Source organism: Chaetura pelagica, unplaced genomic scaffold, assembly GCF_000747805.2.
Source record: "Chaetura pelagica isolate M959 unplaced genomic scaffold, ChaPel_1.0 scaffold401, whole genome shotgun sequence".
Classification (NCBI taxonomy): domain Eukaryota; kingdom Metazoa; phylum Chordata; class Aves; order Apodiformes; family Apodidae; genus Chaetura; species Chaetura pelagica.
Genome location: NW_009952259.1, coordinates 1,571,681 through 1,586,354, shown reverse-complemented (window position 1 = coordinate 1,586,354; position 14,674 = coordinate 1,571,681). Strand labels below are relative to the sequence as shown.

Here is a 14,674-nt window from a genome sequence, read left to right as displayed (position 1 = left end):
GAAAGAGTCAGAGGATAAAACAGAACTTCAAGTCTTGCAGTGAAAGGTTGTAGAAAATATGCTGAAAGATGGGGTTGAAGAAGAGAAAAAGACACAAATTTGTGCCTGCAGACCAACTTTGCTAGTTTGATAGTTTGTGGAACAACCTTCTTTTGTTACCAAGTGTTCCTATAAACTGTCTGACTTAAATAATATTCAGATCTCCTATCAATATTTTTATTTTTGCAATAGAAATCTTTTTGGTACCAGCTTTTGTAACTGTGCCTTTCAAACACAGCTGCTGTAAACAGTCATGTACAGGTTCTGTTTCTGAGACAGCTTTTAAAAATGTGGCATATGTATTTCCTCTTGCTCTAAATGTTAAATATCCTTGCAGAGAATGATGTGAACAGATGGCATGCTGCAAAAGCTGTTTATCATTGTACACATTTATCACTTTACACTAGTGAAGTGTTACATGTGTTTGATTAATATTAACTTCTGATTTATTTCGAGGTCTCTCTTTTTTGACATTAGAGACTATGTTGTAAACCATAGTGGCTTCCAACCTTTAAATTCAATTCCAGTAAAGACAGAGTAGATGCATTCTGTATTTTTTCATTGCAGGAACATTTTCACTGTGGAAAAGAATTACCTGGTGGAGGATTTAACACTGAGAGGAATTCGGAAGTAAATGGATAACTTTTCTAAGATGCTTTAGGCAGATTAAATTTAAATGTCATTGGTCCAGCTACATAAATACCATAGCTTGGAATTAAATACCAGATGCTAAGAAGCATCTGGTATTTAAAATAAAGCAAGGTAATGTAAAATAAAACAAGCCAGCAGCAGTCCTGTTCAAATTGATATTCTTTTATATCCTCCACCTACAGAGTGAGAGAATTTCATATTTGCCTGCTCAACAGGTCTGGATGTTCAGCATGTGTTACACCTACGTCGCAGTGTATGAAACTAAAAAAGTGTCTCAAAAAGCATCTCAAGCTTATAGATATAGCACACAGACCATACTTTGAGGCTTCTGACTGCAGCATTGTATTATAAATATGCTTTATCAAGATGTTATTTCATCATAATGCATTTTGTCATTTGGTACAGTGGATGGAAAAATTATTTCAAGTTGGAGTGGATCTGGTTTTGCTACTTGTTCTGCTAGGTGGCAATAATATTTAATGAGAGATTTTGCCCTAAACTGTAAATTTTTTAGAGTGTGAGATACCCAGCCTGTCAGAATAAATAGAGGAGGCTAAAAACACTTACTTTGTAAATGACTGTTCATTTTGGAAGCCGCCGAGTGATCTCAGTGAAATATAACTTGAGTCAGCTGAATTTTGGATAGAGATCAAGTTCCCAGCATGTATCCTGGCAGCATCTCTTCTCCACTGATTCCATTCCTCAACATCTTTTCTGTTCAAATAGCACATGCAGCACTTCAGTCTTCTATGCTGCTATCATTCAGATTTCAGATAACTTTCAATGACTTCTTACAGATTGAATGATAGAGTTAGCCCTGCTTGCTTACAGTTTTTATGCCTACACTTTCTTCTATGTCTATTAATTAATATTATGGAAAGATGTGTACCATAAAAATGATGATGTAGCACTAGGAATTGCCCAGAGAATACGTTTTAATGTTGCAGTGCAGTTGAAAGTTTAATTGGCTTGGCCATAATAGTTGGTCAGGGCTTCATGTAGTTAACTCCTCTTTTCCCAGGATGACTCCTTTGGAATGCTGAGGCCTCATTGCTTTTGGTTCCAGGACATCAGACCGGGCTCTGGGAAATGAGGAGGCTGCACATAATAAAACAATGTCTCTTGAACATCAGACTTTACTTTAGGAGATAAAATCTTTGTTCCTGGATGATCTGAAAAGCTTCTTCAAATCTCACTGATTATGTTAGAGAGCATAAAATGCATATCCAGGTTTGTGGATAATGCATCCGTGAGAAACTAGTATCACTCAAGATAATATTTTTAGTGTCTGAATTGTGGAGTTGTAGCACACTAATTGTTGGAAATAAAACATCCAAAGGGAAAATTTGAACAAATTAACTTGTTGTTGTTGTTGTTGTTAAAGTGGTAATTATGAGGAAATTAGCTGCGTATTTCATGAAGACCTAGCTTTGTTTTCCTGGGACTGTGTCAGCTGTGTCAGCTATATGCTGTTTGTTAAATATGTATTTTTATTAAAAGGCAGTGATTAAAAATTCTATATCTTCCTGTTCTTTCCACCTTCTGTTTTTAAAACTGAAATAACACGTTCTCTGCATTTTGAGCTAAAAGACTGTTGTTCTTTCTTTGCAGGTTAATAATGAGAATGTAGTGAAAGTTGGCCACAGGCAGGTGGTGAACATGATTCGACAAGGGGGCAATCACCTAGTTCTTAAGGTTGTCACAGTAACCAGGAATCTTGATCCAGACGACACAGCTAGAAAGAAAGGTACGTTTTTCTCTTTTTCTAATGGAGTCCTTTTGGATTTGGTCCCCAGAAGACAGAGTATGGACCCAAAATTACTCTTTTAATAATTCTGATTTATAGTTTTCACATTTCAAATTTGAAATACCCTTCTCTTATTTAATTTAGAATAATTTAATTTTGTTGATTTATGCATTAATACGTGATAAAGAGAGTAATATTCTCTCATCATGCTTGCCATGAAATTTCATTTTTATGGAACTTTATACATTTATATGCTTGAAGATCTTGTCATAAAATTTCTTGCAGCAGAGAGAAAAAGCACAAAGAACAGATTATCTTTTATTAAGTAGTTCTAAGTGCACTTGAGATTAATTTGACTCCTTTTAAAATCAATGAAAACTTACAGTTTTGCAAAACATATTTTATAAATGACCTCTGCAAGAATAAGAAGAGTAAGCAATAAGTTTAGACTGAAGTTCTGTTAGAAAAAAAAACAAAAACCAAACACAACAAAAAAAAACAACAAAAACCACCAAACATTTTAATGGGAAAATTCCTCTAGATTAATTCAAAGCAGAGAGGTTTCCAGCCAGGGAAAATCCCTCCTTCTCCTGTGAGTAGAAAACAAATACAGCTTTTTTTTCTGCCACACAGCTACTCCTTGAGAGGTTAGTACAGCATCATGTGCCACAAAGACTTGGGAAAAGCATTGTCTGGGTACAAAGAGAACAATTTTTTTCCAGCTTAGGTGTTGGGTTTTCCAAATGTTAATTTAAATTGACATTATGGATTAAGCTATGTCGTAAGATCAGGCTTTTCCCTTAAAAATGTCAATGTGTTTCCCACCCACCTACCCAAAAATACCCACCTTCATACAAAAAAAAAAAAAAAAAAAAAAGACAAAGGAAAAAAAAAGAACCTTGTGGGGAAGACAAGGCAATAACATCCAAACATCATTCTATGTTATTTTTAGCTTGGTAGAATTACTATTCACACTTTTTTAAACAAACCTTTCACCTCTGCCTTTTGGGGTGTGTCCTATTGGCCTTCAATAAAAGTGCTGTTGTACACAACCCAAAGGGAAGCGGCTTCCAGAAAAACAAACCCAGTTGTTTGCCATCTTTGCAGAGCCTTTTACTAATGATGTATCATTTGCAAAAACCAGTCCCTTCTAAATCTTGTCCCTTTTTGATGCAAGTTGGTAGGAAGGATTTTCTTGTCATCAGTCTCCTCTGTGGTGAGACCAGTGTCAGATACTCAGCCCTGTTCAATGAGCCAGGGTTTTGTGCCATTTCCCTCACAGATTTGTTGTCCCTTCTCTTGTTGGGCAAGGGCAGACTTTGGGCTGAAGTTCCTATGTGCAGTACCGATGTAGCCTCATTTCTGTCATTGAACCTGAGCTTTATTTTGGCTTTCTTGTGACACACTGTCATTCAAGCCTCAGTAAGAAGGTGATGGAGCTTGGCAGGGAATGGATGACACTGACATAGTGGATATACATGACAGGGGAAGAAGGTTGTCTGCTTCTTTCCTCCATCACTCATTCTCACCCTCAAACTGCTTTGCCACCTTTTGTCAAAATGGTGTAGCCTGGTCTATAGAATTGACCAAAACACTGAAGAATCCTTAAATTTTCCTGGTATCCCAGAGCCATTTCTGCTTACTGGAAATCTCCAACTTTCCTACCAACATTGGCATAATCTTTTCTGATGTTACACTCCTTTCTGACTCCCAGAAACATTGGTTTTCAGGGTATTAAAACATATGATGGATTTTAGTTTCTGTGCTGGATGATTGCTTTGATATTTTCAGCTTTATTTATTCTGAGAGTCACCTGCTTTCCCTAGTCTCACTGTAGCTCTTGAGATAATTTTAAATCCTCTTCCTTGTATTTCTCACATGTAACAGTTTCTTCAAAGATGAAATTATCCTGGCAGAGATTGCCAGGGCTCTAGGAGGTTTTTCTTTCTTAGAAGGAGGGACACAACTGCTGTGAGGCAGTTTCTCTAGAAAGCCTTTTTCCTACTGAAAAGCAGAAGCACGCAGTTATTTAGCTTTAAATGTTTCTATGTGTCCTGTTACATAAAAGCTTGCTGATGTGTCAAGCAACCTACGCTAGAAGTAGAAAGGGTACAGAAATTCAGTGCGTGAAAAGCATCCCAGGGTTTTTTCCTCCGCATGTATGTATTAATATTACCTTATTTAATGTAGCATATTCTTTTAAATAAATGTTGAGTTGTGTGTGTGAATATAGTGTTTGGGAGATGTGTCTGCTTACACTGTGTCTCCTTCTGTTTAATGCAAAGCCCCACCACCTCCTAAGCGAGCTCCAACCACTGCACTGACCTTGCGGTCTAAGTCAATGACCTCAGAGCTTGAAGAGCTTGGTAAGAAAGTGTTTTTTGGCAAGCATGCTGGCATAATAGTAGTGTAAAATTCTGTGTGTGTATATGTATAGATGTTAATTTGACTAAAAGGAACTGCACTGGGTGCAGTATAGAGAACAGAAAAGGTTTTAAGAATGCTGCATCTTTGGGGAGTTCAACTATGCATGATTTGCATGAATGATTTTTTTTATTTAAACTTGTGCCTTATTGCTATGCAAGAGAATGTTGGTACATTTTATGCATCATCAAAGTCTGGCACATCTACTGAAAAGTAATGCCATATCATAAATTGTTAGCTTTGCTTTTGAAATTTTCAGTTCATCTAATATTGTTTTATTTTAAATTTTGTGGCCTCTCATTAGTGGATAAAGGTAAGCTGCCAGAAGCTGTTATTAAAAAGCTGACAGTGTTAAAGCAGCTTCAACTTCAGCTTGTTCTCATTAGACTCTGATCTGAAAAAGTGCATATTGTGATATCACCTTGACTTTTGTGCATGATATAAACTTAATTCTTCTCACTATTGATAATAAAAAGTATTGAGCATTCAGTCTTTTATTTGCTAGTTTTAAGAAATGAGATTGTAGATTCCTTTGCTTGATTGTCCACCTTCTAGATATGCATAATTCTTCGGGAATTTTGATTTATTTTACAGAAGTGAGGAGGGTAATAGTTCTTTCCTTCCTGGTTTTAATTTGTTAGGTCATTAGAAAGTAGAATTTCTGCAGCTAGACTGGTAAATGTATACAATGAGAGAAGCCCAATGCATATTTATATAAGATTATTGCAGTAGAACAATGTGTTTAGCAAGAGGTAATTGAGTATAAAAACAAACCACATCCCTCATTGCAAACTAATAGAGTCTATCATAGAATAAAAACATTATTCAATGTAATCCTACATTGATTTAAAGACTTACATTTTATAATCAAATTTTTTTTTTTCCTGGCATGGACTCATACAATGGCCAGCTGGAAGGGATCAAAGCCTTGTGACCACTGGTTTTTTTTCCCCTGAAAGTCAATGTTTTCTGGGGCAGATGGACCCTATCCATCCTTTAGTGAATGAAGTCTCATAGCTTCAGTGGGAGTTCTGCCCAACAAAGGGGTACTGAAGGGATCACTGTCTTCTCAATGGTATAAAGACCAAATGAAGACCAAAATGAAACAGTTTGAGTATTTAGCTCTAAGCGATCTCAGAAAATCTGATTGTTGCTTGCCTGGAAGGTTAGGAACCTGACTAAAGGTTTCAACAGTTTGTGGATGCTCCATGATTTTTCTTCCAGTATCAAAATGCAAAATATTTTTTCTGGAGCCACTTTTTGGTTTGGGGTGTTTTGATTTCTTTTCTTTTCATGGAGCACTAAGAGATTGTAAAACTTAATTGTCTTACCAACAAACCTTCCCAAAGGAACAGAAATACTTGGGCACCATTTTTCCCCCTTCATTATCCCCTTCTGCAAATCACTTTCAAACTGAGGGTAGTCTTCTATTTCAGTCTTACATAGCAGATATTGTTCTTCAAGCAGAAAGCAGCAGCACTCTCTTCTAGGGAGAAATAGCTTATTAATAGTAAATTCACCTCTGTGATGAAGACCATCATATTTTAGCTTTGTCACCCTCCTATTCGGGCTGTAGTACTTGATCTGTTCTCATCACGTGACAGAAGCTACTGCAGATATTATGACTAGCAGCCATGGGACATATTTGAATCTTTAAGCACATTTCCCCTTCATATCTTTATCCAGATGGGGTACATGTTACAGTGGCTTTACTATCCTGAAGAATACTCCTTAAGCACATTCCAGAAGTATATGTTCCCTAGTAAACCTGTAGTAGCACTAGAGCACGGCAGAAACTTGTCTTCTTCCTAAACAAGACTATAAATACCAGTTCCCTGATGCTCTGATCATTTGCCACCCTAGCAAACAACCTGACTACTGTTATAAATAACATCTGTGGTCTACCTAGTTGAATATTTGTCCTGTAAAAGGGCTGTTATCACAAGGAACAAGAATTCCTTGTGACTGAGCAAGCTTCCAAAAAGACAATGTTCTCACTATCATCAGTTAGAAGTTGTCTGCTGGCATAAAACACAGATTGTATGTTTGTATTTATATCTAATTTATATATCTGTGTATGTGTATATATTGGACATCTGTATGAACTATGAGAACACCCACATTTTTATATCCATTAAACTCTCCAATGAATAAGCATTTGTTTCATAACATATACATGCAGACTAAAGAGGAAGTAGCTGCGGATGAACACTGTGGATGTTCTCATCAATATCTATGTGTAATTTTTCTCTGAACTGAAGAAGCTCATGGTCTCAATAATGTCTCGTGGCAAAGAGTTCCACAGGCTAATTATGTGCTGTGTACAAATGTTATTTCCTTTTTATTGGTTTTAAATGTGATGCCTTTAATTTTATTGAATGTCCCTTGTTACGTAATGGAAGAAAAAGATAAATAGAAATTCCCCATTTTTTCCCTTTACAGTATATATATATATATATTTATAAAACTTTTTTTTACTAATTTCTCCTAGCTAGTTTAAACAACATAATTTTTTTAAAGAAAATCATACATCTTGCAGTCTTTACAGTCACTTCCTTGGCCTGGCTCTGAACCCTCATGGTTTTTATTGACATGTTTTTAGCAACTCTGTTCTCTATGACACTGAGCAGACCATCTCAGTTGCTCTCCTTCAAATGAGTAACAGCAGATAACGTGTGCTATTGATTCCTACCCACTTCATTCTGCAAAGATGGGAAAATGCCCTATTATCATAGTTTGAAAGCCCTGATATCAGTAAGCTTCCCCAATTCCTGCTTTTTATTTTTTTTAATAGGGAGAAAAAAATGTACCTGTATCCCTACCATCTGCAGGGGAGCAATTTCTTATAGTTAAGATATAAGCCCTGATAAACTGTGCTTTTGCCAAGCTGTTTACCTGCTGTGGTTTGATAGATCCATGCCTAGTAGAAGGGAAAGACTTTCTTCTTAGATAGAAGGAAAATGTTTATGCTCAAAATGACAGACAAGGATTTAGCATATAAGAACTACCTTCAGAATTGATTCACAGTTCATTCCCTTTTTATTTCCAAGCTTCAGTACGGAAGAAGAAGGGTAAGGGGAAGCATTTTGTCTCTTGTTTAACCTGTTTCTCACCTTTCCATAGTGAAGGATAATAACATAATGTAAATGTTGGCATATGGTCCAGTTTATTTTATGGTGTCAAATGTACATTAATTATTGTATATGTTTTTAGTTATTTAGTTAATAAATTGCAAACACACTAAGAACTCAGACAGAAGGCTACATTTGAAAATATTCCCCACATTTCTTCCTTTTGTCTCCTTTCCTTCATCTTGCCTTTTTTTCCTTCTTTGTATCCAACTCTTTTCCAAACCCTTCCATATCATCTCCTCACAGTTACTGTGCTAACTGGCAGCCACAGAGAAACATGTGGCAAAGAACATACCCTCAGTGTAGTCCTACGTTAGTGGTTTCCTTGTCTTTTTAGTGGCCAAATGTTCCTCCCATGACCGCACTGTCTCTGTCTCAGGAGGTAGGGATCTTGCACACAACACTTGAACTTTTAACCTGGAGAAATGCTGCTCTGCACAATTTTAAGTTTTCAATATAACATCTTCCACGCTGTCCCGTATGCATGGAGTGCCCTCCCTGAACTGATGCATAAGGCCCCATCCTTCTCCTTGAAATCTCTCCAAAAGACCCACTTCCCCTACGATCCCTACTAACCAAAGATCTAAGTAATGATGGGCAGGCAGAGGGGCAGGTAGAAACAGTGGTGCTATTCTAGTAGTCTTTAGAAATGTGATTGCATATACGTGTATACAAAGTTTGTTTTGTGTTTAGCTGTATTTTTCCATACTCCTCTGTGTCATTTTGCTCTCTTAGATTGTAAGCTCTCCTGAGCAGGGACTGTCATTTACACCTTCTCACGGTATCTAGCCCAAGGAAGAGCCTCAATCCTCCCTGAGCTCCTGGGTGATAGCTGGTAGATCAGGCTACATCCTGCTCTTCAACAAAGTGCAGTGTCACAGAGAGGAAAGCTAGGCACTGCATTCTCACAACAGGGAAGCTTTTAATTATTAATGTTAAACGGGGCAAAACCAAGTTATTTTCCACTCTTCATTTTTGTGCTCTTTCCTGACCTTCTTTCAGGTCGCTACCAGAAGTTCCAGCTAGTGATATTTTCCATTTTCCATTTAGAGACTATGACAGCAGAAACCCCATTGCTACTGGTATTTTTTCTGGAAAAATACATTTTGGCAGCATTTAAAAAAAAATAAATCTTTACTTGTTATTGTATATTTTTTGGTCAACCAAAAATGCAGTTTTCTGGGATAGGTGAGGGAGGCTTTAAGGTGAAATAATGGCTTTTGTGGTTCTTTTTGACTGGTTTAGTTGGCTGTCTTTTGAGCTGGGATCTGGTTCACTGGGAGGACAGGAGAGGGGAAGGAGAGGGGCTGTGCTGTTTGTATTCAGGATAGAAGATATGAATTTGTGACTAAAGGAAGAGGTAGTAAAGTCTTTAGGTTCCCAGCTGTATGGCATGGGCAGTATTATCATTTTACTGCAGTTACATAGCATGAATTACTAAAACACGAACTACTTAATCCATGCCACTGACTTTCTGCTTACAGTAGTTGCTTGGCTATGAGAGAGAGCTCCAACTTCAAGTTGTATGTTTGGAGAGGGTGGGTTTTCAATAGTAAAACTACTTTCTGGATTTTGTGGGATGCTGGCCGGGGGGAGAAAGACACCTTCTTTTTTCTTTTGTGACTTGTAGGTTTTCAGGAATGATTGAATGAGTTAAGTTATGGCATGTACAACCAACAGTTCTAGCAGCAGTTTTTGGGAGGCAGTACTTAAAATACAATTCTGGGTAACAGGTAGTTAGCCCATTTGTATTGAAGAGCAACCAAAATATTCATGGAGCAAATTAAAATGAAGATTTTAAAATACTCTAAAAATAAAGCATTTTATATATTTTTATATATATATATATGAAACTTCCAATGCATTTTTGGGTCATAATTTTAACCATCACTGCAGAAAACAGGTATCATTAGAGTTTAAAAATTAATATTCTAAAATAAAAAATTTAACCCTATTCATTGAAAGTTTATATGGCTCATGAAAAGCTTGTTTTTAAAGGGTTTTTCCTTCAGTTTTCATTTCAATTTGTTTATTGATAACGATTGTAGGTAGAGAATTTTAAAGTGATATTATGATACTTAAGGAACACATCCATACACTAAGATCTGTAAATGTCTAGATACATGGTGTAAAAGTTTCATGCCCCTGAGCATTTTTTACTGCCACAAAATGGATTTGATTTAGTGAGTAATTTGGGATTTTCAGTGAAAACTGAAGTGGACACTGTTTAATTTTTAAAACCTTTTATTAAAGTCCTCTAAGAGAAAAATTAAGACTAGAACAGGCTAAATTTTCATAGTGAAATGCAAATGACTAGGTAAATAATTCCTCTGCATTTATAAATGCTACTTTGACAGTGTCAAGCAAGTTTCAGTTGTGAGCTGGGGGAGAGGTTTGTTTGTTCTTAGATTTGACAATGGTGATCAATACAAAATAATCCCTCAATATAAGTTGATACTGATCTTTGGGTTTCGATGTGGGCTGGAGTACTGAATATGATTGCAGGATGTTCCTCCTTTGAGCAGTTTAGAAGCTAGAACCACCTTTCAGACACAGAATAACTGTGGTATCATCGACACAGAATGTTGTTACCTGGCATCAAGTCTTAACAGCATTTGAATGGAAAAAATATCAGTTGATGGCATTCAAAAGCAATATTATTAGCTCTGTCTGCAATAAGCGTTCACACTTCATCCCATTCCTGTTGTCCATTGTTTCAAAGGTGGCACATTCTAATGGCATCTGAAACAATGACATTGCAGAGCAAATACATATCAATGAATGCCAACCAGCAGAATAGCTGCCCAGTGTTGTGTTATGTTTGAAGAAACCACTCACAAAGGCGTCTGGGTTCCAAAATAATTTTTTTATTTCACTGTGGTGGAGTTGATGATGGAGATTTGTCTGCAGGAAACAATGGAAATACCATCAAAACAACCTTTCCAGCACTCACAACATCAACTCCTTTGATAGTTTCCAGCATCTGCAGTGCTTCTATATAGGAAGAAGGTTTTCTGCTCTTCACCTGACACCGTATGTTAGAAGAGGAGAGCCAAAGGCATCAGGCTTGATGAAGAATTCTGGAAGGGTATCCTTGTAAGTAATTGATTTGCTTTATGTATTTGCAATTCTAATGCAACGACAATATTAGAATAAGATCAAGGTTGTCATCAGGTTGTCATTTTTCACAAGCGTAAAGCGGTGACTTGGGGTGGAATTTATGAAGTAAATGTGTGAAAAAAATGGGGGCCCAGACTTTTTGTTGATGCAGTAAGGTTACAGGTGTTAGCACTTGTAGTGCAACTCATGGGGAGGCCACAGCAGTGTAAGAAGATGTAGGATTAGCATCTTGGCTGTGGCATATGTGTTTTTAAATCACTTTGTGAGAGATCAGCATTGGAAGTTGGCATGTTCCAAAGAGAACAATGCTAACCCTATGCTTTCCACTGACAAAAGCCTGGCACCTTGTGCTGATTGGCACAGAATCTTAAATTAACAAGTAACTCTCAGTACTGAACACTTCTTCAAATCAGGGTTTATGTTGCTTGAGGTGGGCAGCTTTAAGGAACATTTTGAACACACTGGAAGTCCTGAGCAGAGGTCAGTTGAGTCTCTGTGTGGATGTTCTCATTTACACTAGAATTATTATATCTTCTTATTTATCTTCTTGAGTATGTAGAGCCCTTTTATGACACCTGTTTTTCTTTACTGCAGGACAGTAATTGAAAAGGTTTTCAAAACCTTTCTGCATCAGCCAAACAGGACAATGGTATAAAAGAAGTTGGAAAAGGAATTGTAAGTGTTAAAGACAACGTGGGGTTTGTAGCATTTGGAAACAGAGGAATTAAATATATTGACACATGTGAGTGTCTCTTCCTAAACTCAGATATCATTAACTGAATATCTAACCCCATACTCAAAATCATGAGTGCTTGAGGAACTATAAAAATTGCATGTGTTGCCCAACATGGCACAGTTAGGGCAGTGGAAAACTTTTTCAACACTTTTAATGTATTCTCTCTCTTTTTCAGGAGCCAGGGAGATGATGGACTTATCTCCCTCATCTCAAAACTCCCTTTGCTGCTATTTCTCTCTCTTTTTTTTTTTTTTTTCCTTCAAATGTTCACATACCCCTGTTAACTAATTTCATAATATAATTGCAAATAAATGTTTTTAGAGAATTCATCATAGTTCGTTTGTTTTTTCCCCTCGGTGTGGAAGCATGAGAGTAAGTGTAAGAGCAGAGAAGGCTGCAAGTGTCTTAGGTCCTCCACCTTTCTTTTTGGTTTCTTTTTGTTGATTGTCTTTCTTTTGTGATTAGGCCAAATTTTCAAATGCTGTCTCTTAAACAGAACATCAAATTGTCACTTAAAATTCTACCTGGCTTGCAGGGTAGGAGTGGGTATTGACTATATTCTCTGCTTTGTTTTTGTTCTTAAACAGAAACCATTGTTAGACAATGACCATTCCTCTTTCAAGGTAGGCTGAATTATAAGGCTTCAGGATTGCAGGTGTGTTTTAAATGCCTGTATAATTATTTCATTAATTGAGGATACTGTTAAAGAGCTGGTACTTGAAAATTGTATCTCTAGAAAGAATTTGGACATATCAGTTTCCTGCCTTCTTTAAAACTGCTTTTGACCATGTGTTTTTAATATGTAAATGTGACTTGTATGTACTAATACAAAGATACGTTTAGCCCTTGGAACACAAATAAGGCTTTCTTTCAAGAAAATTTTGATAGTTCTTTATTGTGAATACCTACAAATCATTTTCATAAGTCATGTAATGATTTTTATAGGTACTCAATGTTAAATAATCCATTTTAGTCACTAAACAGGTTTTATGTTTTACTGATTTATTTTACATCATTTTCCCTTTTTTAGATGTTAGTGTCCTTTGTAGAGTTTACAATGTCCCAGAGAACGTACAAGTGTTTTAACTCAATTTTCATAGGAGGAAAGTGTTTCAAATGGCTTGTGGTTTTGACTGTATTGCAAAGCACTTTTGTTATTTCCCCTTTATGCTAACTGCTAAAGTAATATTTTCTGCCTATTGTTTGCAGTGTGGTACAGATGTGATTTTTGGCATCATGACTTAAGCACAATCCTGCAAATTGTTCACTTGGGGTGGGGCTGGAAGAGGTTAATTCCAGATTACAATGTGCTTGTGGTGGCAGATTTATGAGGATTAGCCTAATTGTCTAAATGAAAACTCAAATTTCTGTATATTTTTAAACTATATATTGACATAACAGTAGGCTGAGCTTCTTGTTTCTTTCCTCTAAATATGATAATAAGTAACAAATTTGGATTTAAATCTTAATCTTTAATATTCTTACTCTGAAACAATGCTTTCACTGAGGTTATTCTTTAAATTCTTAGTAGTATGTTGAAGGCCCATTTATGCTTTGCCTACTTTTGCCGATTTTTTATACTTCTATTTCTACTTAAGAAGCTAAAAAGGAAGACATTAGTTTTCAGTGAGCGTAGCTAATGTAACACAAATCCATTTTTAACCATCTGCAAATGGAAGTCACCTATTTTTCCCCAGAAGCCCTGGAGATCTATTAATCAAGTACTATTTCTTCTGTGCCATGCAACATTATCATATGAACTTCCAGAGGCTGATCAAGCTTTCTTTGGAAACCAGCAGGTTCTCATCTTTCTGCTACCACCCCATTAGTACTGGAAAGCTGTTCTAGAATTTTGTTCATCTGCTTCTTTGAAAACATGTTCTAGATTCCCAGATGTACTGATTGCCCAAATTGTCCTTTACATAGTTCTCCCCCATCCAAGACATTCACCTTGGAGCTATTCTTTTACAAACAAAGCAAGGCAAGGTGCTTTGGATATATATGGGAAGTGACAAAATGTAAAAAGAATACTGTGTAAATCAGTGCACCTACTTGTTTTAGATGCCTGGTATTTTTCAGACATGCAAACTTACAGTTCTACACATAATCACTCCTGGTCTTTATCCTAAAAACAAGCTTCTTACAGTTAAAAAGAAAATAAATGTTAAGAATTAATCTGTAAGATAAAAGCAACACCACAGCCATATTTTTGTGGAGTTCAAAGGAGTCTCCATGAATTTTTAACAAGCACACATAAAGACTACCCCTTTAGTTTTAGTTTTTGCAGATTATTGACAAGGAAACAAATATTATTGGCTAATGAAGGAAATGAAACTAAACTTGCAAACTCATATTGAGGGAAGGCGATGGAACAAAAGATGTGCATGTGCAGCACCTGACATTAAGGGCTATGTGCCTAGCCCTGTTGACACCAAGGAAGAATGAATGTCCCGTGTTCCCATCACCTTCCAAAAGGAAAAATGCATGTGCCAAATATTTGACTGTGGTTGCCTGCAGATGCTAGAAAAGGTGGGTGATACTACAGCATCTAGGTGCAGTTGGCATTGTATGAAGTTTTGCATAACTGGTGGCGCCTGGTACAGTTTCTGTCTGTATCTATCTTAGGTATTTACAAGGCATCTATCACCTTGGTACCTAAGCAGTTTGAAAAATGCACCCACCCCAGGAGGCATGATGCAGATACAGGCAGAGGCCCAGGTCCAGAGCAGCAGAGGCAGGTCCCAGCAAGCTCCCCAGCTGTGTTACCGCTGTTGTTGAGCTCCTGGCCCACTTGTGGCCAAGGAACATCTCCACCCACCTGTCAGC

The 14,674-nt window shown here is 36.9% G+C and overlaps 1 protein-coding gene across 1 annotated transcript in view; it reads left to right on the top strand.

Annotated features, from left to right (window-relative positions):
• The window catches only part of SHANK2 (SH3 and multiple ankyrin repeat domains 2), a 298,236-nt gene that overhangs the window by 257,171 nt on the left and 26,391 nt on the right, over window positions 1-14,674 (top strand). Inside the window, exons 16-19 of the mRNA XM_010007431.1 lie at window positions 2,302-2,437; window positions 4,723-4,803; window positions 5,166-5,174; window positions 7,912-7,932. Of these exons, the coding sequence (XP_010005733.1) occupies window positions 2,302-2,437; window positions 4,723-4,803; window positions 5,166-5,174; window positions 7,912-7,932 (247 nt within the window). The remainder of the gene's footprint in view (window positions 1-2,301; window positions 2,438-4,722; window positions 4,804-5,165; window positions 5,175-7,911; window positions 7,933-14,674) is intronic.